At 45.7% G+C, this 26,937-nt stretch overlaps 1 protein-coding gene across 7 annotated transcripts in view; it reads right to left on the reverse strand.

Moving 5' to 3' along the window:
* FGFR3 (fibroblast growth factor receptor 3) overlaps positions 1–26,680 on the reverse strand; it is a 52,380-nt gene extending 25,700 nt beyond the window's left edge. For 6 of the 7 annotated variants that reach the window (XM_085223630.1, XM_085223629.1, XM_085223628.1 and 3 more), the window contains exons 1-5: positions 26,527–26,680; positions 25,664–25,883; positions 10,256–10,519; positions 5,657–5,710; positions 529–698 (exon numbers count right to left, since the gene is read on the reverse strand). In XM_085223630.1, coding sequence (XP_085079756.1) covers positions 529–698; positions 5,657–5,710; positions 10,256–10,519; positions 25,664–25,835 — 660 coding nt within the window. In that variant the 5' untranslated portion in view covers positions 25,836–25,883; positions 26,527–26,680. The remainder of the gene's footprint in view (positions 1–528; positions 699–5,656; positions 5,711–10,255; positions 10,520–25,663; positions 25,884–26,526) is intronic. The other variant, XM_085223625.1, reaches the window with a different exon arrangement.
* Positions 26,681–26,937: the final 257 nt, after the last annotated feature.

The following is a 26,937-nucleotide window of genomic DNA, read 5'->3' on the forward strand; positions in this document are numbered from 1 at the left end:
CCAAGTAGCAGATTGCTATTACTGTGGATACAGGGAGATCCTACACTTTATCAGGGGTCAATGATTTATTCCACAGGAATATGAACAACCACCAGCACAGCCCCTTTAGTGAGGTCCTTCCCACACCTTCAACCACGATACAGTCATTTCTCCTTGGAAACTGGGAGTAGCTATACCTTGCTCATGCACAGTGTCCTGGGCTTGTCCTATGGAGATTACTCCATAAAAAAGGATGGAAGCTTCTGAAGCTACTTTCTCATTACTGTCCACAATGCATCCAGTACACTCATCCTTTTTTTAACTAATCCATGAATAGTCCGTGTAAGAAAACTCAAAGGAAACTAGTCTTAAATCTCAATGGACAGCAGCCCTATCTAACATCTCCATGTTGAGCAGTTGCAAGGACTGCCAGAAACACCTCTTTTCCAGTACAGCTGTCATCATGCTCTTCCATATACCAATGTTCATCACAGCAAAACACCATTTCCTGCAGGAAACCTCTGAAAGAGACCCAAACTGAGGCTTTACCTTGATGCCCCCAATCCTGTGCTCCCCCTTGAACTCTTTGCCATTCTTCAGCCAGTAGATGGTGGGAGTTGGGTTTCCACCTGCTGGACATCGGAAACGAACGGTGTTGGCGGCAGGAACTGCCAGCAGCTTCTTCTCCATCTTATCTGGCCGGGTCCAGAAGGGGACACCTGAGGAAAAGAAGACAAGATGAGAAAGCCCATTTATGCAGTAGAGGATATCAGCAGCTGAGCAGATGCATTTGAGAGGCTTTGGCATGTGCAGAGTGACAGTTAAATTGCTACCTGCTGCAGTTAAGATAAATGACACAGAAATGCTTTCCAGCTAAATGACTCTTATATATGTAGACAGGGTGTTTGCATTTTTAGGTTTGTGATGAAAGGTTCATGACCAGGTTCTTGTCTTGGTAATGCTGGTATAAATCTAGAGTAACTGCTTTTAAATCAACAGGTAGAGAGCTATCAGAGTAAGGATCTGGCCTCGGTGTGTAAAAAGATACAGATGTACCACTGGGACGATAGTAGCCAAGAAGCATGAACAGCAGAAAGATGTTGGAACTGTAAAAAAAGAGAGTGAGAATGCAGAGAAAAAGAACTAGCTGAATGCTTTGAAAGTTTTGCCTCTTGGTGAGCGCAAACATAGTGCAGCCTCCTTAAGGGAAGGAAAGGGAAAGAAGCCAGTGCCAAACTGGTTTATCACGTTTATGTTCAGAAAGTTCAAGTGATTTTAGTTTTAAAGATTCATGTTACCTTTGAACAGGGATAAGTTTTAAAATACCAGTGTTAGCATAAGATACTTTTATAATCTGCCTAAAGTACAGCAATGTTTCTTGGCACCGTTACAAACATTACATATTAACTCCAAATTAGGGCAGCAGCAGCAGCAGCAAAGTTATTACATAGGAAAGAAGGACAGAAAGAAAGAAAGAAAGAGAAAGCTTTAAAAACAAACTTTCGTTTCTGCTTAAGGAAGCAGTGCAGAGCTGAGCTTGCTATGTTCCCCTGCCATGACGAGGCACTTTCAGCCAAGGCCAAAGGGAGATGGGCACACATGGTGTTTACTTTGCAAAACAGCAATGAAACTCCACCTCAGAGAAGACCTCCTTCATTACAAGGGTGTGCAAGGTCTTCTCTCTCATTTTAAGCTGCTCCAAGATGCACTCAAGCTCTTCACTTTCTCAGGAGGTCTGCAGTGCAGTAGGCACTGATGAGTTTGGCTCCATCCTGAATTGACTCCAGGTAAGCCCCCCTGCCCTGAACTAGACAAAAAATACATGACAAACACTGCTCATACATCACTGCACTCTGCATTTCCAGGAATGAACAAGGATTAGGGATTTTGAAAGCCTTTGACAAACATGACTGAAAGAAGCAGGCCTGACCAACACCAGAGCCTCCCAGTAGATTCCACCCAATGGATCACAGAATTGTTTGAGTTGCAAGGGACCCTTAAAGGTCACCCAGGCCAACTCCCCTGCAATGAACAGGGACACCAACAGCCAGATCAGGGTGCTCAGAACCTCATCTAGCTTCAGTTCTGGGGATGTTTCAGGCAGGCTCATATAGCTCAGCTCTGACATGCACCATTCTAGCACCTGCTGATGCACTCCATGTAGCCTGGTTTCCCTTTGGTATCTGGGGGCATTGCTCCTGTATCTCATCTGCTTTGAGAGAGCTGAGGCCAGGCTGCTGGACATTGGTACCCTGGTAGTGTCGCAGCCTTGCCAGGGGTGAAAATTCAGTATTAATGGCTTTCATTTGCCTTCAGACTGCCTCACGCTACATGTCATGAACCCCATCAGTCACCTGCATGCATCAAAGGAATGTGGGCACAGGGACGGACCCATCTCTGTCCTTCTTCCTGCTATTTTTCAGTGAAACACTTCCTTTTGGCAGTGCACCCTGACTTCCCGGGGACTTTACACACAGAGTGGGTTCAGGGAGAGGCCAGGTGCTGATGGAGACATCCCCATGCACTGCTGCAGAGAACAGTAGGCCTACAAGCTCTTCCACACATCAGACTCGATGATCCTTATGGGTTCCTTCCACGTTATTCTATGATTCTATAACCTGCTGCTCACTGTTTTCCTAAACATTCTGGGATCTTCTCCAAGTGGCCTCTGATCATTACACATGGGTTCTCCCCCAAGTGCATCCCTGCCATTTGGGTCCTCTCCCACATGATCTGGGGCTTGCAGGGCTTAGCACCCCCAGATTAACACACCAATCACGGCATAGCACATGTCAAGCTGCAACTGGCAAGAAGTGCCAAAGCATTCAGAACAGTGCCTTTGTTCTTGCTCTCAGGAGTAGCAAACAAAACATCAGCACTTGGTCTACTGTGCCCCAAGAGTCCTTTCATCACTGCTTTTTAAAGGGGGTGAAAATTTTAACTCTTCTTGTCAAACAAAGCTTGCAAAGTTCCAGAGAGCTTTGGGAATGAGAAAGAATGGAAGACAGAAAAAAAAAATTTTTTTTGAGCTGCCTGCTCTGAATTAAAGACAAGCAATGATTCTGAGTGTGCAGGTGTGAAAAAAGGGACCTGCAAAGACCGTCGCCAGCCCTTTCCCATCATCGAGCACTAAGCCCGCCGGTCCGTTTTGTTTGTCAGACACTGGCCACCCATCCACCTGGAATGACCAATTAAAAAACCGAGAGGAGTACTTGGAATAATTAATACAGCCGAGCGCTCATTTAGCAATTAGGAGCAGCCACAAAATTTTGCAGCAGACAGAATCAACCCTAATTGTGTAATTTCCCCAGCTGACGCCTCTGAGTACACAGCCAGATTTAATTGGAGATTATAGGGGCTCTTTGAAGGTGCTGGGGCTACGCAGCAGGGGCTCCAAACAAACAGATACAGAGGGATAGGGAGCACTGGAGCAGAAGAGCACTGTGTGAAAATGGAGCTTGGTTTTTTGTTCCAGGGCCAGGAAAAACAGCTGTAAAGAACAGAGGTACTGGGAAGCCTCTTTTTGCAAAGGCAGATCACAGTTTGTGACAAGGCTGCAACAAACAGGACAATATGAAGTTGCTGACCTTCCTCTTTCCTCTCTTTGGCTGTCTGTCCCTAAGGGATGCTGTCTCCATGCTCTCCAAGATACACCAAATACTTATTTCCTTTAGGTGGAATTTCCTCTCATCACCCTGGCTTTGGTTAATTACAGTTTGAATTTCAGCAACCTTGGGTGTAATCTCCAAAACCAATGAGATTGGCTTTAAACTCATGACACTGTAAGTATCAGCTCTCCAAGCCCCTCTCTATAAACACGAGGGTAAGACACTCTTGAACAACAGGAACAAGCCAGAAAATATACACAGTGTTATATGAGAACAGGATATATTATTACTGTGATGTGCGAACAGGCAGCACACAGTAAGTCAGTCCTCGACACATTATCTCTCTCTGCAAAATAATAAATCTTGGTTATATCATGCTTTTGCATGAAAGGAATTTTTCTGCCCTCATTCCTCTAACTCCTGACCTTGATGATGTCTGATGGCCAGGCAAGAGCTCATAAACTTAGAGTACTTTGCCTCAAGAGATGAAGGACATGGGACTCTGGGACACAGCAATGGCGACAGCCATGCCCCCCTGCTTGGAATGACCCAGCAGTCTCTGTCCCTGCTGAGATGTCCCAGTGGTGGCAGTGGTGCAGGGGTTAACACACAGCTCCTCAGATTCAAAAGATCTCTCAATGTTAACTGGAGGGTCTGACATTAAACAAAGCAACATAAAGCACATTCGTGTCACTTCGCAACATGAGGCTTCACCTCTCTGGTATGTTAAGCTAATCAACAGTTTTTAAAGCAAAAGAGAATCCAACTTTTTATAGCAAGACCTTTAAGCAAAGCCAGGGATACCTTTGGATCTAAAAAAAGAGACTGTCTTGAAGTCAAGAAGACCCAGAACACAGGCTATAAATACATGCGGTGAAATGCGTGTTTTCCCTCTTGGTGAAAAGAAACGTGTCTTTCTGTACCATAAAACAGCTCGTGTTTTGTGATACCTGCTGCTAAGAGATGGAGTTTACTACAAATCACATGAAAAAAGCACAGAGCGATGTATTGTGCTCATCAGAAGCTGCTCTGCTGAGGAGCAAACCCTGAGCAAAGCTGCCCCTTCCTATGACTCCAATGGGCTTCAGTTGGCATCAGGAGCGCTGAGCACCTCTGCAAAGGTGCTCTTCAACTCACAGCATCCAGCCCGCTAATTAAAGGCTATCAGAAAACCACTAACTGCTGCTGATGGGCTGCCTGGCACCGTACCTCACAATTACTGTCCTCACGCTGCACGACACAGCGGCACAAATTTATTACAGTGGGAGACCTGTTTAAAGAGTCCTCCATGTCAAATGCTGTGGGCAGGAGAAATTTTCCAGTCATGCTGAACTTCTGCCAACGTACATAGCTGATTTGGAGTTCAAATGCAAGACATTTATTTATTAAAAACACATAAGCACAGGCAGCTCGCTTTTCAGAAATATAAAAAGCATAATAAAACACAACACTAACGCCTATGAAGCATGTAATGATCCTGATTAATGATACTGCACTTAGAGAAACAAGCTCTGCGACTGAATGAGGTTTAGTGTGGAAGCACTGAGGCTCTCTTCTGGGGCTCCCTTCCTCATACAATCCAGAGGGGTTTTGCTTACAGCTCCTGCTTATGGCAGCTGTAAATTTGGTGTTTGGCTAGTGCCGATTTTATTCTCCAAGCTGCCTCTGCCTCCAGCTGAGATGCTCATTAGGACCAGAGTTAAACCTGATAAAAACAAAGCAGGCTGAGTTTTGTGATGTGTAACTGCAAGGTGTAACTTCAGTGTAATAAAAAACCATGATGACAGAATGAGTTACTCTGGAACTTACATGCAAGGAGAATTGATAACCCGAGCTCAAGTCAAACTAACAGAATCAAGACAAACTAAAAGTCAAGCCACAAGATACTGGAGCAGCTACACCACTCTGGCAGCTATTTCTAAATTTCTGGTGCCAGGACCCAAGAGTTTGTGCTCCTGTCCTAAGGACATCCATTTCAACATGGGTGGAGGCAAATGTCTGAGCCATGCCACATGGCAGCCACATCTCTGTTTAAAAAAACCTCTCTGTATCCTGGAGAAACAAATTACCTGTATCTTCTGACTCATCATCATCATCTTCATCATCACCTGACGAAGGGGAATCTAGAAGAAGAAGGAGAAAGACATGAAGCAGAAAGACGACAGCACATGGAGATGAGGCCAGATGAGGCTACAGATGCCACAGTGGGCTCCAGTGAGGAGGGATTTGGGTGACATGTGGGTGACATCCCCCTTCCTGCAGCTCTACCACTCTGGGGTGAGCAGCCAGGAGCTTTCCAAAAGGAGAAAAGTAACACAAATTTGCCAGTGCTCTGCCACCACAGAGCAGGGTCAGTGCCAACTACTTTTCAATGTGCAAAGAGCTCTTCTCCTAAAGGAGAACAAGGGAGTTCCAAAAGAGGAGGTTTCTTTCTGCAGAACAAGCTCTCCCCCGCTTTTTTTCCCCTAGCATTCACTCTTAGAGACTTTTTGTTTCACCAAGTCTCAAATTGACAGGTCAGCATTTCCAACTCACTCTGTACTCTTTTAACTCAATACATTGCTGCTACATCCTCCCGTGTTAACTCCTTGCTAAACGACTCAACTAAAGCTTTTAAAACTTCCCCTTGAAATTGAACCTCTCTCTAGACAGACATTTTGATGGCTGCTCCGTGAACCAGCTCCTTTTGCTTATATTCCTTCTACAGATAAACCTCGAGGCTGTAACTGAATCCAGGTTAGCAGGTGGGAATTTTCCATCAGTGTATCTCTAAAACTTTCTGTATTCATTCTCTAAATGTGATCTAACATCTCACCTTCTCCAGGCTGTGCACAATGAAGCTTCAGTCTGTAGATGTGAATCCCGTGATAAAACAGCAGCTTAGTGTTTGATTCAGTTTACACTATTTAGCACAATTCAATGTCTGGAAGATTTAGTGTCTTCTGACTTTATATAATCTCCAGGAATTTCTTTGTTAAATAAAAGCAAAACGCTAACAACGCAACAGCATTTATATTCTGAAACAGATGTAAAAGCACTTGGCATGAAACAGCAGCAAACAGGAAACTTTATGAGTGTTTAACATGTGCCAGAAGAGCAAAGCACTGATTCAGGCTGACCCGGGCAGAGCTCCTTCCTTCTACGATCCACTGTATTTTGGTTGGAGAACTGGACACTCTTCTTCACATGATAAAAAAGCATGGAGGTAGAAAAACAGAAGGAGGGGAAAGGTAATAATAAATATCACATCTCTGCAGAATCTGGAGGGTATTTCCAAATGTATTCACCGCATATAGGAGCAATAAGCCAGGAATCATCTCCCTCCATCAGCATGCGGCTGCGCATCATGCGCTGCACCTTCTCCTTGGCTCAGCCCCTAGCCCTGCAGCACGTACCCAACTGCACACCGCAGCTGAGGTCCTGCTGGCAGCAGCACCAGGGAAATGCCATGGGGCTTGCTGAGAGTGAAGTGTCTGTTGAGGCGTTTCGGCTGAACCAGCAGGTTTATTCAAGTCCTGGCGAAGGCAGAAGCCCTGCCAAACACCCACCAACACTGGATGAACGAGTACGTTCTCAGCCCTGCGCTTCGCAATTTGGTTACCTGTATATTAACATGCCATTGAAGTTTTCTTCTGGTTTCAAATGAACCAATCAGGACCAAAACAGCAGAATCAATCTTTAAATCAATTCAAAATGCTTCCACAAGATCAAAGGAGAGAATCACAGAATCATAGAATATCCCGAGTTGGAAGGGACTCATAAGAATCATAGAGTCCAACTCCATGCTCCTTGATTTTGACCTCGCTTGCGCTTCACATGAGAGCTTTGCAGGGAAGATGCAGCCTGGGTTTTAACACAAAATATCCCATGCTCAGAGCTACGCTTCTATTCAGATTACTAAAAGTCGCCTTCCTCAATAAGTGACTAAAAATCTGTAAGCTATTTATTAATCATTTACAAAAACTGTATTCTCTTCCAAAAGACAACCAGTATTGGCATCTGTAGGAACTGCTGGATGCTATTTCCAAAATGGCTCTATTTATGAGCTGTAAGGAATTTTGTCTTGGGTACCTTGAAATATCTTTTTGCTGCTCATTGCAGGGGTGCTGCTCGGCCATTAAATCCCAAGGGAATGTATGAAATGGCTGCAGAAACAGAGCCTCTGTCAACAAGAGATCAGTTTGGGCATGCAGCGCTTATTTGTGATCCACACCAAGCGCTCATGTTTTAAGAGGGCAGGACATTTCATCTTGTAAACTCATACAGCAATCAAGCCCATGTCTGTCAATGGAGGCGTTCTGAAGAAATTAAACCCTGTTACTTATCAGACTAGTTTTCACTGTGCAGTAGCAGCTTCTATCTCCTCAGGTACAGGCTGCTTCCTAATGCCAACACCTGCTCTGTGCAGCCCATCCCTCACCACCACGCTCTGTCCCCATCACAAACCCCAGAAGGGTTTGCAGAGCGTGTTCAATAAGTCTGCTGCCCTGCCAGGATCTGCAAGCAGCCATTTTCAGCATTACACCTTGTCAACCCAGCCTGCTTTTGCTCACTTTGGAGCACAGATTGGATCCAGTTTAACAGAGAACGCCTCCAATCCCGAACATCAGATAATCACATAAACACCCAATCAGATATCCAAGCTCATCGCTGGAGTTACCTTCACAAAGTGGGAATGCAAACCACAGATCTCAGATATGATCTCCTCTCTGCAGCGAATCACAGAGCAATCAATAATAATTACAAAGAAATATCTGCGTGCACGAGAGGCGCCACTATTGCCACATACAGCAGGGCTTCAAAGCTCAAAAGGAGCGCTGCTGACAGCTAAAACAGAGACTCCCACATTGCCAGCACTTCGATGGTAATGACAGCGAGCTAATAGAATCAAAGACTCCTAGTGCTGTCAGAAAGCAGGTTCAGGTTACTCGCTTGTTCTTAAGCTGTTATTAGCTATTATTAGTGAAGAGGAAAAACACAGGGGCTTAAACTTTTAAAAAGCAGAGGATTATGAGCCCTTCCACTATTAAAAACAATTTCTCACTTTACAAACTTTTGGGGCTGGCAGCTGTTTCACTTGAATATGGAACCAGCTGCCCTCTTCTGCCTCCCTGCTGCCCCTTGAACTCGAAAGCATTTTAATGTCACTTAAAAAAAAAAAAGAGAGTAACATTTCTAACAACCTGCAGTTCCTTGGGTAGTCCCAGTAATCGTACCTAGTTAAAGAAAGCCTTTCAAGGGCCAAATACTTCTTCAACCACTTAATTGATATGACCTTGAAGCGTTCACAGCACTCTCCAGTAACATTCAATGGAAAGCAGATGTTGGTGAAGGCTTGCTGAAACGGGCTTTTATTCTTACGATGGTTTGATTCTCTCACACAAATCCTACTTCTGGCAGGAAGAAGAACTTTATGGAACAGACACGATTTGCTATCACAGACACCTCTGTGTTCAGTTTTCATAGAATTAGATTGGTTGGAAAAGACCTCTAAGATGATCTAGTCCAACCATCCACCTACCATCAATACTGCCCACTAACCATGTCCCCACATCTCCACCCTCCTTGAATCAAGGACAGTGACTCCACCACCTCCCTGGGTAGCCTATTTCAGTGCTTGATCACTCTTTCAGAGAAGACATATCCATTGTGAATCTCCCCTGACACAATCTGAAGCCATTCCCCCTCATCGTACCTCTAGCTACCTGGGGAAAAGAGGCTGATTCCCACTTTGTCACAACCTTTTCAAATACAGCTTGGTGCTGTTTGACAGAACTCAGGTTTTTGAGGCAAGAATCTATGGGGGAAGGAAAGTTTTCAGAACCTTAGATCCAGGAGAGGTTAATCCTCATGAAAATTCAGGCCTTGAATCTATGTGATCAGAAGGCTCAAGATGATGAGCACTGTACCAATGCAGCAGGCTGAAATCAAGATGATTTTAGCATTATTTGTTTGTTATCTGCGAATAACAGATTTTTTTGGCACAGTAGAGTGATCCAGGCTTGTACAGCTTGTAGCTGTTCTGTCCTGTTGTCCTCATCATGGAAAATACAGACATGCAAATGACAGCAAGTGCTTTGCTAATGCACCACTTGTCTGTAATACATGGTTAGCAGTAAGTTCCTCTACTTCTGAAAAAACTATAATTTGTGACAACTGGGATGGAAGGAGGAGATGGTCGATGATCTTTAATGTCCCTTCTAATCTAAGCCATTCCACAAGCATTCTAAAATATGGAAACAGTTTTAGAAATCTCCAGCTTTTACATCCAATTTTGCCAATGATTTGCCACATAAAGTAAAAAAAAGTCATTTAGCCTCTCTGAGCCACAGCTCAGTCACTCACACTTCAAAGGCACACTAGCATTGTGTCTATTAGAGTGTTAAGGGGATTGGGAGCTTAATCTGACCAGCACTGTTTCCAAGTCTCTCTCAATCTCAACATTGAGCTTTTAACACTTTTAACACTAACACACAAGCATTCTTTGATTGTTGTTTTGTTTGGTCAGAATGATTACTGCCAGGGCTTGCTGGGAAGGTACAGACCGACCAAGAAGGGACAAAAAGCTGCAGATCACCAGCTATGCTGAACAAGTGAAAGGGCAAAATACACACACACACACACACACACAAAAACCAACTGCAGACCTACTCTATTTCTGCACATACCTGTCACTCTGACTGTAAAGTTTCCCAGGACCTCGTTGGAATGCCTTGGCTTGCAACTGTACAGCCCTGAATCATCATATGACACATTGATTATCTTCAACAGTTTTTGTCCAATATGAGTTCTGTTGGAAGGTGCAATCCCAATACCATCTTTAAACCAGAAAACTGACACAGAAGAGCTTTGGGTGTTACAGGAAAGTTCAATGGTATCTCCACTTCCAAACACCAACTCTTCCAGAAAGGCGGTCTCGCTTCTCAAGTATTCTGCAAAGGGAAAAAGAGAGGGAAATGAGTAAATAAGAGCATATATCAGAGGATGAAAGAGTATTTTAAAAAGTATATTGTATTTGCTCTACAGATGCTTCCATGTGTGCAGAAGGCTCTCACACTAGCAATGACAGCGAATCCTGTCATGGGCTGCACAATTCTGTTTTACAGTAGAGCAATAACAAAAGGAATGGTCTGAGCTCAGAAGGCTTCCCACAAAGGAACATGAGGCATGATAGTTTGACAGTCCTCAGACTCATATACAGTGATGTACGAAGTCACTTCAGAAATCCAGTGGTTTCTTCCTCCTTTACACCATTTTGAAAAAGAAGACTCAGTCCTCCACAGCTGCCCTCAACCCAGTTATTCCAACAGCATGAGCACCATTGCCTTGTCTATGCCAGCCAACATTTTCTCATTACACATCTCATGCTTTTTCCAGCTTACAGCAGCTCTGAGACATCATGTTCTGCCAGGCACAAGTCTTCTTGGTTTTGTACACTATGGGATTCTAACTCCTAGCAAAGACTCTCTGGTGCTACGATTATATAACTAACAAATAAGTAATGCAAAACAAATCTATTCCCATGATCCAAACTCAGGTGGCCCAATTTTACCTCTGATAATAATCAGATATGAATAGAGATCTTAATTTTGCTGCTTACATATATGCATAGATTAGAATTTAACTGTGAAACCAATGTGATTACAGGAATTCAGAACACCTGAGGATGGTGTTCTGATGATGAACTGTCTTCAAGTTGTTCTCCTGCTATTAGGTCAAAGAATTGGAGGAGGTAATTAAAGAAAAATGTACTGCTTTTCTCCCCTGGTCATGCAACTTTTCATTCTCATGAACTTTAAAAATATAAAAATGCTTCAGTCAGTAGTCTTACATAGAGAAAATGATGAATTCTAAGGGCCTGAAAATGTGGTATTTCTTGGGAGGTATCATCCCACAGTAGGCAAAGCCCACACACATTGGGGTCACAAAGCACCTTTCCCTTATACTCTGGCAGCAACTCCAACTCAAATATTTCTGGGTTTGGCTAGAATGCTGTGGTATTCATATAGACAAGGGTTTCTTTTATTACTATTATTATTTTTTTATTATTTTTAATGAAAAGATTTTCCCTGAACGCATATGCTATTAGTAAAAACGGAAGCCGAAGGAGCATCAGCATCTCTCTCCTTTCAGAGCAGCTCCTGCTGCAGTTCTGTGCTTGCCCATGGACTGTCTCTTCCCATCAAGGAGCTCCTTGGGAAAATATGGTTGAGAAGAAGAAACTTGCAGCATCAGGTAAAGAAGCATTTTCTGTTTCAGCTGCTGATTTCAGGATGAAGCCTTCCTTCTCTGTACTATAAGGATTTTCTCAATGGCACCAACTTTGGCTTTAGATTAAAAGTCCCTCATGGAGCTTTGCATGCAGTGCTGGGTGCTGATCTTTGTTGATTCTAATGGAAGCTGTTACTAATTTAACCTACCCCATGCAGCTGAGCCATTCCTCCATACAAAATGCACACTTCTACCTGACCTTTGGTAACTTGTGCATTTTGGCTTTTGCACCCTAAACCTACCAACAGGAACAAGCCCAGACTGAATTCAAACCAAATGAGGCTGTTTAGTCATTTAAAAGGAAGTCACTTTTTTCTTAAAGTGACAATGAATCTGTGTGAATGACAAAGCACTACAGCAGTTTTATAAAACATCGCAAAGGAATACCAAAATGAAGAGTAAATTCACTTTCGACTCAGAACAATTGGGGTTTGCAGTTCTTCTGAAGAAAGAAACCTCATCTCTTGCTCATTTTGACATCTCTGCCCCTTGACAGCTCAGCTGGTCCCCAGCAGATATCTCGATGCCCACTGCATGCATACCTCGGTCCTACTGACTGTATTCAGTCCTACTGACTTCATTCCTCCTGAGTAGAGCATCCACAGATTTCAAGGAATGGCTACTTGAAAATGAGAACAGTACTGACATTTTTCAGCTCTTTAAATAGCATTTCAAATTTCAGTTTACACACCTATGGCTGAAAACTAATCAGAACCCAAGTCAGAGACCTCCACAAAGTTGAACGTGCTTCAGTATTTTGTCTAACTAAGAGAATGAAGATTTACTATTATTATTATACCTCATCCAGCTTTCAAATACGACAAATGCAAAAGCAGAGACAGAGGTTACAACACCTATCACCCAAGCATCAGTCCTGGGTCCTATGCGAAACATCCACACTGTAGGCAAGCAGCAAACCCCTTTAAACCTTCCTGCACTTTGGCTGGTGCCCTCCCTGTGCCTGGGGACTGTTTGTAGGTGCTATGCCAGAAGCATGAGGGTAGCGAGGGATGACAGAGCCTGTGGGATGCTCATGGACTCCACACCACCTTGAACAGTGCACTCACCTTCAGCTCCAGGACACTTTGTTCCCTTATTTCTTCTCTTCACTTGTGATTTTCCCACTGTAGGAATATCTTCCTACAGCTCCACTTTCTGAAAAACCCCAGTGTTCAGGAGCATTCTTTTCAGCTCCAACTCCTCAAGGGAGCATCCCAAAGCTGGAGCACAGCAATTCATCATGCATTTCATAAGTAGATGGCCCTGACCACACTGCCCAGGCTCAGGGCTCAGCACCCTCAGTTCTCTGAGTACTATATCCCTCACATGCCCCTGAAAATCCCAGGGAGGTTTTTCTCTGACATGGACCAAGGTGGCTTATACTTTCCTCTGTCCAAACTTTATTTGCCATTTTACCTATGTGTCCTCACAGTGGGAGCTGAGGGCTTCTGTGCTGTGTCTGGATGAGGAGCTAAGAGATATGGTTCAGTGGCTTGTGGTAGCAATGGTAATAGGAGGATGGTTGGACTAAATGATCTTGTAGGTCCTTTCCAACCTTGTGATTCGATGATTCTATGAAGAGCAAGCCCTACTGCCAGAAATGGGAATCAATCTCTCTTTTCTGCCCAGAGTTTAGATACTTCTGAAAGTGAACTGACTTGGTCCTTCCCTTAAAAACCTAAGCTGTGATTTAGAAAATTGCCTTTAAGAAACCACATCCACAAACAGTTTGCCTCAGTCATTTGAAAGGGACAATTTATCTTTCACCTGTTGTGTATGTTTGCTTTGGTGTGGGATGGGGGTTCCCCTGGAAAAGCTTAAAATAGTTCTCCTAATAATAGACAGGTTAGCTGTTTATTCAGTATTACCGCTGCAGTATCTATGCAACTGTTACCAGTCAATATTTCTTCCAAAGACATTAAGAAGTGTGCTGCATTCTATTACCTCCCAGGATTGTTTTTATGTGTATGCATGTGCACTAGAAGGAAAGCAAACTTTTTTCTTAGAGAATATGCACAACCATGACCAGTTCTCAAGGTTAGTTCTCAAGTCATACGCTTTAACTTTTTTTTTTTTCCTTCCCAAAAGCAAGAGATTATGGGAGAAAAAAAAATCTCTAGTGTTTAGCTTGGCTATCCCCAACAGCGACTTTGGAAGGGCTTCTGAAATGGAAAAGCAGATGTTGCAAATCTGCCTTATCTACGGAGCAACTGTTGACTCTGTTGTGCAAATCCTAATTTACATTTGCATGAAAGGTTTCAGAGATTAAATGGCATTCAAGGAGGAATATTAGCTTTTCTCCCTCCCTCCAGCCCTCCTTTGAATGGATTTACTACTGGCAATTAGCTTTCTGTTCCACCGGCCAAGTAGAAAACAGGATTCATCGAGACTCTACAGTATCCTCCTTTTAATGGACTGTTTTCTGAAATCACCCAATTCAGATGCCGAGAGTCAGAAGGAGAAATAAATCGTCACAAAGCTGAAATAGTTACAAAAACACTTTAGCCAGGAGGATTTCCCTCTGGCAAAGCCCTAAGGAGTAAAAAAGAGAACAAATCAAAGGGGTCTCCTGGCTACATCCAACAAACATGGGAATGCAAAACCCCAGGAACACAAAGCTTTGGTTGCTGTCCCAAGGACAGCCTTTAGCTGTGAGTTTGCTGGCTTAAAGGAACAGACTTGGATGGGTATTTTCCTTAAAATTAGGCCAGACTTTCATTAGTTTCTAATGCAAAACAAACAAAAAAGAAGCAATTACCAATTACAACCCTTGTCTGTCCCCACAGTTCTGCATGCTTTTTTTTTTCTTCTTTTTTTCTGAAATAAAACTAATACAAAATGTCCTTCACCAGCCCACCTCACCCAACCACAGTGGTCAAACTCGGTCAATCCTGACCACTTCCTATGCAATGCAGAGTGATGGGACACTTGTTGCACAAATTCTAGGAGGAGCATAGGAGACCATGACCATAGGCCATCCCCTTGGAGCCTGCCTCTCATCCACTCAAGAGTGATGGCCAACTCAGCCTTTGCTTTTAGGTGGAGAGTGACAAACTTGTAAGGGAGAAAGGAGGCCAACCAAAACTGTTGGCTGCACAGGGCTGTCAGGCTGTCCTGGCCTGGTGTCAGTAGATGGATCCCATCACAAAATGGTTGGGGTTTTACATTTTCACTCTTCGTGCCTAAGGAATTTCAAAAAGCTCATCACCGTACTGAAGAAACCACAACAACCTTGTTCTCAAACCAATGGAAGCCTATGAAAACTAAGGCTGGGGCTTTCCAATGGCCAGAGCAAATCATCTCTAGCCTGCACTACAGCAGAACAGGTTTCCAGCAACATGCTGAAATAACCAAAAACCCCACGGAGCATAGGTCCTGAGCAAACTCATGCCCTGCAAGTATCAGCATGCTATCTGCCCTCTCAGAGGAGGCCAACTAGCTGGGTTTTACAGGTGACATGCAGTAGGCAATCAGCAGCCAGAACTACATGTTACACAGATGAATGGTCCACAACGCATGAAGAAAGGACAGAAACTGAATCTTTGGGAATGTTTTTAAGTTTTGTTAAAAAATCACTGAGTTATTTCCCCTGGGCTCCTTCTCTCCAGCCTTATTTCGTTCCTTAAACCCTTCAAAAATGTATCGCTGATGGAGCTCTTGAGCTTGGAGAAAGTCTTCGGCTTTCTGGCTGAATTATAGAATTTGGTGAACTCTAGCCAAACATTCACCACGTTCTTAGTGCCTCTGCAGATGAGTTTTTTGACACCAGGCCCACCAGTTGAGGTTCACCACAGAATAACTTTCTAAGGGACGCAAAGAATTGGAGCCCCCCCTACAACTCCAACCTGGTCACTCGCAGTGAGTCCCTGAAGTGCACTTGGAGATCACATGGAAGCAGAAAAAATTTGCCATAAAGCCTGCCCCAACCTTTCCCCTTCGGTTCACAGCTATGCAGCGACCAAATCCCAGCTCCTCCGTGTTTCCATTCCACTTCCAATGCGCGCTCCTCTAATCTTCATTTAATGCAGGCAGCTGGCTGTAAATACCCCAGAACAATGACTTTAATCCTAAGGATCCTGAAGCCCCCCTTCCTCCCTGCGCCAAAACTGAAGAAAAATGAAAAGAACAGCCTCATGAAGCAAGATGGAGAAACCCAAGCTAGCCATTTGGCCAAAAGAGCAGAATGACACAATGAGCTAAATTTTGCCTGGCCCGCTAATTAAAAACGGAAGCAACCATACTCCTGAGCCAGTGATGGGAGGTGGGGGGAGTTTTCATGCTATTCAAAAACTGGCTTCCAACTGGGACCATATTCACTCCACATTAATTGTCATTCCAACTACGAGTGTCCTAGTTTCAAAATGAAAACTACTCTCCAGCGTAGCTAGTGAAAACCAACACCAGTTTCGAAGCATTAAACAAAATTTATTGATTGCATTTTCCCACCCACTAAAACTTTAATAAGCATTAAACCTCAAACTCCTGGCCCTGTTTCCTCCCTCTACCCTCTCTCTCCATAAAAAGGGTCAGGCCCCTCTATATGGAGATTAGGACTTTATGTTTGGTATTTGTTTATGAGCCTATCAATTGCCTCTATTTCAGGGAGGGGAAAAGCACATCTAAAAAAAACCCTCTCGTACATGGATTAAGAGAGGGCAAAGGTTTAGGGTAGTTTTGGTGTTTTTTTTTCCAACTGATTGTAAGGTTTAGATATATTACGGATCATGTTTACATGAAAAAGTGAATGCCCCCTTTTCTTGTAAGTTTCCCTTGAGTTACATAAAATGGCATATTTCAAAGATCCCTATTACTGAGTAATAAGACACAGAACTTCCAGGCTTCTCTGCTGACTGTCTTCAGCTGTGTAAAAAAAAAAAAAAAAAAAAAAAATGGGGGGCCACTCTGTCTGCATACTTAGCAAAGAAAACAAAGGCCAAACATTTGAAATGCAAAGGTTGGTGATTAAGCCCAGAAATCCATATCTAGGCATCAAAATGAATAACCAGATTTTAAGAGTGCTTAAGAGCTTGAAATGCAGAGCCTGATCTGGCTCAGCATCTTTCAAACCCAAGCCTGTTATTTCAATGCCTCAAGCGGGATGGAAGTGCCAGGTACCCAAAGTCGCAGGAGCCCAACGCTAATCTCCTGTTCATGAAGTCTGAGCCAGTTCGTGGTCATGAAGTCATGAGCAAAAAGCCCAGATTTTATTATTTAGAAAGCACATCTCATATCAATACTGCAATGCTTTTTCCCTGTGCTAAACTCAACTCCTACCCTTCAGAGATGGTAAAAATAGTGGATATCAAAAATTCTTTTATTTCTCTTCTATAAAGAGGGCTGTTGAAGGGAGTAGAAGGTTTGGAGTTCACTACTCTGTTAAATCAACCTTACTATATTTTTTCAGCTTGTTTGACTTGCTGTTTCTGTATACATTTGTGTTTTCACCTCTCTGCATTCAAATCCCACGCTAGCGTTTGTTCTGTGCTTCTCACAGGAAACTTGCTCAGCTCTTTATTTGTATTAAGTCTACGGACTTATAGAAAACAGACTTGGAAAACAATTCCTAAATTAGCAGGACTTACCAGCATACATGCATAGGCACAAACACAGGGCTGCATACCATCCTGCCCAAGTGTGGCGTTTTATCATTTCCAGCAGCAACAGCAGGGCATCGGGTTCAGCAGAACGGCACTTTTAATGGTCTCATGCAACCATATCTATTACAGCAGGTTTTGGACTGCACGTAATAAATTAAGGGAGAGTTCAAGGAAGTCATGCGTGTCTCAGTTCCCACTCCTTTCAAATGGTTTTAATGCTCCCAATCACTGTCCTCTATTTACTGAGCCATGCTGGGCTCCAGATATGCCAGCAGCAGGTTTGACATCTCCACATGCAGCTATTTTAATGCTGCTGTAAGGAAAAGCATGCTTTGCAGAGGGTCCCATGCTGGGACATAGTCAGTCTTGACTGCCTGTGGGACCTTCCTCAGGCTCTCTGATCCCTTCCCCGTCTTCCACAGTTTGACCTTTCCAGCTTTTCTTTACATTTTCCCAACAAAAAACACGTCTAAAACTTCCTTCTCCCTGTTAGGGAGTGTCCAGTGTTCCCTGAGACACAGATGCCACTGCAGCAGCAGGGTTGGGCATTGCAATGGGCATGGAGAAGGAGAAAGCCAACAGCTGTTTCTCTTCTGCTGACAAAATTGTGGAAGATAAAAACTGAAGCCAGCAACCTGGATTGGTCTGAAAGTCAAGCAGAGATAGTAAGCTCCAGGTGGGCTGCCTTGGGCAGGATGGGTGCAATTGGTGGATGAACCACCATATGGCAACACTTTCACGGATAAAGTTGGACTACCTCCTCATGTTTTCACCTATTTCTCCACGTAGACACATGTACCTATAAGCAGTGAGGCCACTGAGTGCAGTGATCCAAAACCTGGACTCTGGCCCCTTTCAGAAGACCAGCAGCTAACTTTCTGCTGTGTGCTACTCCTACAGCTGCTCCTCCTCACCCCAAAACAGGCAGGCACACGCAATGGGTGAAGCCAGCAAAGACTGCATCACTTGTACGCACCTCATTTGCTATGCACTGAGAGCAGGGGAGCAGAGGAGATGAAAATCTCACCTCAAACATTTACACAGGTTTTGAAAGCGCCTGAGAAGCTTTCAGGTGCTTTTTGCCAGGACTAACACATTCCACTGAAGCCATTCCCTTACACAGCATGCAGATGCATAGACTCATGGAATCACAAAATCATTAAGATTGGAAAAGATCATCTAGTCCAACTGTCAACCATCCCCACCATGCCCACTAACCCACCATGTCCCTCTGTCACATTTCCATCTCTCTTGAACACCTCCAGGGATGGTGACTCCATCATCTCCCTGGGCAGTCTGTTCCAATGCCTCACCACTCTCTCTGAGTTCAGGTTCCAACTGAACCTCCCCTGGAACATCCTAGAAAGCATTTATGCTGTGTGGGGTCACATAGGAGAAATGATGGCAAGAGAAGGTTCCAGGGGCAAGGTGCCCCTCTCTGAGATATCCAACACTAAATGAAACATATGGCAAGTGTAACATAGTATCTACAATTAAATTCTATGATATTTACTGTATTTATACTGTATCCTAGCAGGGCTGGAAGCTAGGGGCACAGAAGGGCCACGACAGTAATATGGGTTTACAGGGTATCCAAAAGCCAACATCAGCACACTCCAACAGTGGCTGCTTCCAAGGCAGCGAAATCAGCAGCCTGCAAAGCCTGAAACTTATTTTTATGCCTGATAACAGATCTTGAGTGCTCAACACTGAGCACTCACCCATTACATTGCTGATACTGATACCTTTGGGCTGACCAGGAAGGAACGCTTCATGCTCGATCATCACTCACTCCACTCACAAGAAGGAGGTGGGTGATGGATTTGGAGAAATTTCAGGAAGGGACGCAGTGAGGAACCATCTGCTGTTTCTTACTTTTTTTTTTTCCCCCCCTCCTTTCTGTAGTTTATCAGTTTGCAAAGTGGGAGGCCGAGTTTCCTCGCAGCCCGCTCTTCCTTCAGCTTTAGGAAGAAGGAGGCTGCAAGGAGCAAGGAAGGTGATGGCCAAGGAGTTCTGGGCTCCCAGCCCTGCGGTTCCATTCGCCAGGCGCCCAACCCACCACGCTGCATATAAAGAGGCTTTCTGAGTTTTCCCTGGAAAAACAACAAAAAAATCCCACATGCTTTCATGCAAAGCTGTGGGAGCATGCGTAACACGCTGGCTGTAAAATGAATGCATTTTTTATTTGATTTTGCAAGCGTTCCCTACCGTTCCAACTGTATTCATTTGCAGCTCGTGTCTTACACAGAAAATACCAGCAAAGTTATGCACCTCCATTTACCACCCGCCCCACTCCTGCATGAATCCTCAGCCCATTAACATAACTATTTAAACTGGACATGTTTTCTTCAACATTCCCCCTCTTTCATAAACTGCCAAGTGACAGTTGTTTACTGTCAACATGCCCGAGTGCTCCAAGCCAGGGAGAAATATGCCCTTTCAAAAGGCGAACCTATCGGCTAGCAAAGGAAGATTAGAATCTGGCATTTTCCTCTTCTCCCTCCCCAGAAATGCTTTATTCGTAGGGATGCGCATGATACAGATCAGCAGAGATGGTGCTGTGCTTAATTCCGATCATTCTTTTAATTAAAGACGGGCTCACGTAGGGTTTATCTTGGGTTGCACATGTGAGTTGTCAGCACACACCAAACTCCTTAATCTTCCCATTGCAACTTCTTTCCCTCCTCATCTTTAGCTCCGATAGCCCAAGCACATGGTGGGGAAGCAGCATGCTCATCTTGCCCAGGTCCCGCTATTAGCAAGCAGTAAAATTCTTGCCCTGAGGATCTACGATCTACACAGAGAAGTTAAAAAAAATTAGGGGGAAAAAAATCCAATCACCACTTACTTCAAGACCTCAAGTCTCCTAATAAGCTGCTGAGATATTTTGCTGGGAGGGAATTTCTTGCTCTTGAGTTCTGCACATGAAAGGGGGTGGAATAGGAGGAAAAAACAAAACAAAACAATAATCCTCTGAAAAAAGTGGTTTCCCATGCCTGCACAAAGCAATAAGGGAGCTCCTAGTGGGTTTACTGCTGAGTGCCACTGCTTTACCATAAATGTCACCAGCTCCTGCTCTCCTGCAGACATCAGGTCACTGTCATACCACCCGCTGGCATCCAGGATGGACCTGGTGACAAAAGCTCACCTCACTTGGTACACAGTGAAGGTGGGATGAGATGGAATGCAGACAGCCCCAACCAGGTAGAGCCAAGCACATCCCTACCACTTGAGTTTTCTCACTTGGGTCATTAGATATTGTTTGGAAAGTTTTCTATTTCTGCTCAACAGTTGCTTCCACCACAATCTGTGAAGGTCTCCAGCCTGCTCCCTTGAAAATTTCTGCTTGGGATTAAATAGGCAAGAGATGAGGACCTTGGTATAACTTTTAAAGGACGACAGGCAGCAGCAGACAGCAGAACTTCCAAAAAATCTGCCCCTGAAGGGTCTTTATAAACTCTACCAAGCATCCAAATAAAATCAAAACTCCAATTCTAGAGAGATTTTCAGCCCTTGGATGGGGAGAGCATGGAGTTAGTAAGCGTTGATCTCAGCACCTGGATCCAGAAGCATCTTCTCTAACTCCTTGCCCACAAATAACAGCCCCTATGGATGCACACCTGGCTCTTCCCAAGGAAAATGCCACCCCAAAAGCAATAAAAATAAAAACACACTGGAATGTGCCAGAATGCGTTACACAACTCTTAGGACCGGGTGCAGGCACTCATTGCGGGGCAGTGCACAAAGCTTTGTAGCTACAGAGAGCAGCCCCAGCCCTCGTCCTTCCCTCACTCGCTGCCTTGGAAGCCTCTGCTTCTGAGTCATTAATATGTTTAACCCCTCGCAACCTGTGGAGATGGCACAGCCCCAAACTCTCACAGATGCTGAACGTGTAAGCACATGGTAATTGTTTTGCATACGGTTCTGCGTGATAAAGAAACTCCGAGGCACTTCCAAGTTTTAATAGAACCTTTTTATTCTCTCAAGTCTTTATCTTCCCCCCTTCTGTGGCTTTGGGAAAGCAATGCCAGCTCACTAAAACTGACTCCCCCTCTGCTACGAATACCGCACCTTTTTTAGATGAATACATCTGAAACTGAAGCAGTTACTGGAGAAGTGTTTTCTCGCTTTGCTGCACTGTGATTCTTAAAAAAGAAAGAAAAAAAAAAGCTTTGCTAAATGGTGTAACCTGAGTGTCACAGCAGAAAAAAAATAAGATCTAACCTCCCCGTCCACCTGGGCAGTGCAACTCCCCTTATCAGGGTGATACAGGGCAGGTTTACGTCTCATTACCTTTCACATTTTAACTACCAAGTTTACCAAAGGTTTTACTCCACTGTTATCGCACAGTTTTTGTTTGCTTTTGATATTATGGAAACTTCCTGGTCATTCAAGCCAAGGAGCTGATACTTAGGGGGAAAGCACATCACACATTGGGATCACAGTGCTGTCACTGCAGGAATAAAAAGCCTTTCTCCACTCATCCAGGTCTCTATATCCTATCTCTGCCACCCGGCAACCTGAACTGTGAGCTATCGGGAAGGGGGCACCAGGGCCGGCAGCTCCAATTCAGAGAAAAAGTACCAGATCACACAGATAAACGGCCCCAAGAGTGGCCAACAGTAAGCCGATAAGCTATGGAGGAGGCCCAGGAGAAAAAGGCAATGAAAGACCTTATATGTGGCTTGAGACGTGGTTCAGCCAGCGGTTTGCTCAGGGGGTGCTGTGGGACTTCTCCTCTGGAGGGTGCTGAGTCAGCAGGCTGCTTCAAAAAGCCGACAAAACGGTATGCAGAGCCAGACCAACCGACTGGCAGGGCACGGGGAAAGTTACGAGCATGCAGCACGCTGGGAAAAAGGGAAGTCCTCTCAGATGGGGAAAGGAAATAAAAATCAAGTGGATTTCACTGACGCCCAGGTTCAGCCTAGCTGGGAAAAAGTCACCAAACTAGGAGGGGATTTCACTCTATCCTTTATAGCATTCCTGATCAGCATCCACATATACTACAAAGCATCAAAAACACTGAGGAAGATGCGACCACATCTCCTGCTCCTTTGAAGTCCTGGCGCTGCCTCCTATCCACTCAGATGTCATGCAGGTGGCCATCACAGTTCACTAAAGAAGAAAAATTTCGTTTTCCAGAGTTATAGATGGAAAAAAGAACTCTCAAAGCTTCACACAACATTTCAGCTTTGTCCAGGCAGAAGGACCAGATGGGATCAGTCCTGGGGCAGTGGGTGCTGCAGCCCAGAGTCCAAAACCCATTCTGGGGCTGCTGGACAGCAACACTTCTCAACAGTGCTGATGCGTTCGGGAGAGTCATAAAAGTGAACATGCTGGTCAGAGTGGCTTAGTTTAATTGCAGGATTTAATTAGCAGATCAGCACTTCGCTACACAATCTTCAGATTCACTTTCATCACGTTCCCTACCCAGTGGCTGTTCATAAAGTCTTAATTAAAAGGAAAAAACCCCTCAGATTTAATTGCAGTGACCCCTGTCAATATGCGGTGCTATACAGCCGCTGTCAGGTGCTGTAACAAGTCAGTCCCTGCACTGCAATAGACTCTCTGGTTCCCTATTTGCTAAGTAAGGGACAACCAAGAAAAGCCATATTTCATCACATTTTCCTCTATCCTCTTATTTCATTCCTCAATAAAATATGCTAGACTCAACATAAAGGACTTCATTACTTTCTTCTTGTTCTTAGAGAACAAATGGATCAACTTTTCATTTCAGCACTGTATCACTCATAGCACTGAATCTGAAGGATTTCAGGTCTCGGGCACAAGATTGGGAGCACTACCCATTTACAAAGGGCTCTTTATTGAGGGTTTCAGAACACTTTCCTGAAGGGAACCGCTCCGGAGCCATGCGGCACCCACTCAGCACAAGGGCAATTTAGGGTGAACTTTGGAACATCTGGATACACGAAGCTCAGCAGAGCGGCCTGAACCTCTGCCATCAGCTGCGCAAAGCCTATCAGCCCCAACAAGTGCATCCCCAGTCATTTCCAAGTGGGGAAGTCACCAGAGCCCCTCTCTGCCTCTGCTGGACCTGAATTCACATATTCTGCTCGGTGACAACATGACCACAGCTAAGGGACCATCAGTCCTGGCTCCTAACAGAGCTCAGCTTTCCGCACAAACTTCAGAGTTCAACACACACACATGGCTCCATAGCACCAGTATCAGGAATCCCAGAAATTCCCTTTTTTTCTATATACATTTCTGAGAGATGGGATGGATATCACAAGTTTTGCAAAGCGAAATGCTGCCGTTGGTCAGCCCTGCTCTCAGAGCAAGCAGCATCACTTGACATGCACAAATCGTACCCAGTAATATCTTTATCTGAATACTAATGCAAATTGGACGGGCTTTTTTATACGGATGTCTATTCTGTGACTGCTGAATAGAGTGACCGCATGCTCAGGGCTGCAAAGGAGTTCACTGACCTCCCTAATCATCTCTGCCATAGCCCCTGAATGACACACACATTCACTCCTGCCTCGCCTCTCCGCTTTCATTCATAAAAAAAAAGAGAAAAAACACAACGGGGGGGGGTGGGAGGAAATTTTGACATTGTTCTTCCTGCGGCAGCCTCGAGAAAAGGAGAGGGGAGAAACTCAGCCCAGATGAGGCCCCTGGTGTTTTGAGTTGAGCTTCTATTCAGCAACAGCCCCGCCATCTGCCTCCTTCCTGCCAGCAGCCCAACACCTCCCCGCGGAGATGTTAAAACCTGCACCCCTCCACCTCCGCCAGCAGCGCGCGTCCGTATTAGCAAACACACACATACCTCCAGAACGCCTCCCCTCAATGTGTGTTTTATGGAGCTGGGGACAGGCACAAAGCAGTAGCTGTTACAGCCTTCACAGCCCCGTGTGGAGAATTAGATCACTGGGGAAAAATCCTTCCAAGCCCCTTTATGGAAAATAAGGCCTTAGACTGTAAATGCAAAGCCCGGCGAACAACAACCCTCAGTAATGAGCCAACACCCCATGGCCCATTTGATCAGGAGAAAGAATTTGCTTTTTACCATTCCATTCAAAGGCTGAAAAGCAAAATGCGTTTTTACTCGGCTCGGAGGGTTTATGTTCTTTACAGTTTCTTTTGCACAACCTTTTCCCCTCCAGTGGATGCTGCGGGCTGGGCGATGCCAGGCTTCCCACATCTCCACGCACGTGGCCAGTGTCACCCCTAGGGATATCACTGAGTAGCCCATGGGGAACGGAGCTCAGAATGCTCAGAGCCTCATCCCATTCCCTGGAGTTGACAGTGACACCCACATGGCCACTGTCAGGTTGACACTGACACCCATATGGTCATCGACAGCAGCGATAGAGCCTCATCCCGACGATTTCCAACTCAAGTGAATCTACAGTCCTATGATTTCCACTGGAAATCCCAAAGCAGTGATATCCCTCCAGGTTAACCCCTCCAAACTGTCCCCCAAATGACAGCACAGAGACTGACACACGCTCCCTGCCCCTTCGCTTCCACCCAGACGCCCACCTCAATGCGCTCGCTGACGTGTTTGACCCATAAATCAATTCTTTTGGCTGTGAAAAATGAGCCAAACGAGTTACACTAAGAATCTGGGGTTTTATTAGGACTTTCTCGAAAACAAAACCAACCCCCGGCATGATTTATGGCTTTAACCAAAAGGAGTATGAAAGTAATGCCCCCACCCCTGGCCTCCACGAAGCCCATTTATTCCCCTGTCACTTTTTTGGCAACGGGGGCTCCGAAACCCAATGGTGAACAATGGAAACTTTCTGCCGGGTACATGCAACCCCGGAGCCGGGGAGCTGCGAAGGGGCTTCGAAAAACAAACAGGGGCTCAGGGAGCAGCTGAGGCAGATCAGCGAGAAGTTGCAAACCCACCCGAAGAGATTTTTTTCCTTAAAGCAGCTTTTGTCCGGCTTTTCCTCGAGAGGAGGTGTTCAGCGGCTCCTTCCCCAACGCCTCGTCCCTAACTCAATGAGTTGCGACTGCCGGTGCGTAAGAAGCACCCGCCGCCCCAAGCACCGCGAAGAACCGGAGGCACAAATCCCCGAAGGGCACTCAGCGCCGCGAGAGCCTTTTCAACAACTGTTCAAAATCCATTTTTCCCTCCAGAGCACCACCACCACCACGCACGATCCCGCCGCTTTCATTCATAACTCCCGCTCCGGCCGTTCCCATCCGCCCCGCGTACGCTGCCCTCCTTACCTGCCGCCTGCCCGCCGCTCCGCTCCGCTCCGCGCCGCCGCGCCGCCGGCAGCGCTCCGACGGCCGCCGCCAGGCACAGGCACCAGACGGAGCCCCAGGCCGACCGCATCCCTCCGGCGCGGCTCCGGGGCAGCGAGGCCGCCGCCGCCGCACCGCCGCCCGCCTCAGACATCCCCCGGCCGCATGCTGCCGCCGCTCAGCGCTCCGCTCCGCTGCTGCGCTGCCGGGAGAGGGAGAGAGGAGCTGAATGCGGGAGGAGCTCCGCACGGTCCTCCCGGGGTTGGAGTGGTGGGATGAGGGATGGGGAAAGGTGAAACGGGGACAGAAAAGGGAATCGGGGTAAGATGGGGATAAACGGGGAAACAGAGAGGAAAAGGGGAAATGGGGGTAAAAGAGGATATGGGGGTAAAAGGGGGAAATGGGGATTAGAAAAAAGGGAAAATAGTGATAAAAAGGGAAAACAAGTGATAAGAGGAGAAAACAAGTGATAAAAGGGGAAAACAAGTAATAAACAGGGAGAATGGGGAAAGAAGGGTGTAAAAGAGGGTAATGTGGGTAGAAGGGAGAAATGAGGATGTGAAGGGAAAATTGTGATTAAAAACGAGAAAATAAGCGATAAAAGAGGAAAATAAGTGATCAATGGGGAAAATAAGTGATAAAGGGGGAAAATAGGTGATAAAAGGGGGAAATAGCACTTAAAAAGTAATACAAGAAAACTAGTAATAGAAAAAACAGTAACAGTAGAAAAATAGTAGTAAGAGGAAAAAAAAAAGTAATAAAATGGAGGAAAAAAAAAGCGATTAAAAAGTAGGAGATCCGAGTAGCGCCGGTGGAGACCCTGAGCGCGGCGGGGCCCTCCCTACCTGCGCAAGCCCCGCGGCCGCCCGCGCACCGCGCATGGAGGAGCCGCCGCCTCCCTCCCGCCGCCGCGGCGCTCCTGCGTCTGCCCGCGGCGGCTCCGGAGCGGAGCGGGGCGGCCGCGCTGTCCCCGCCCGCCGGGCCGAGCCGCCCGCCCCACCGCCCCGCCCCGCCCCGCTGCCGCCGCGGGGGGCCGCGCCCGCCGCCCGCTCCGCTCCGCGCCCGGCCCCAGCGGGGGCCCGAGGGGGGAGGTGGGAGTGGGGAGGGGGAGCGCACGCTTTTTGTCCGGGGGTAAAGGGAAGCGAACGGTCCTGGGTTGGCTGCGGGTCCCGCGGCGGTTCTGTGCCGGGACACACGTCCGCACCTTGGTTTTGTTTTGTGGTCCTGTAACTGCAAGGGTGTGCTTTCTGAAGGGA

Source organism: Meleagris gallopavo, chromosome 4, assembly GCF_905368555.1.
Source record: "Meleagris gallopavo chromosome 4, MGAL_WU_HG_1.1, whole genome shotgun sequence".
NCBI lineage: Eukaryota > Metazoa > Chordata > Aves > Galliformes > Phasianidae > Meleagris > Meleagris gallopavo.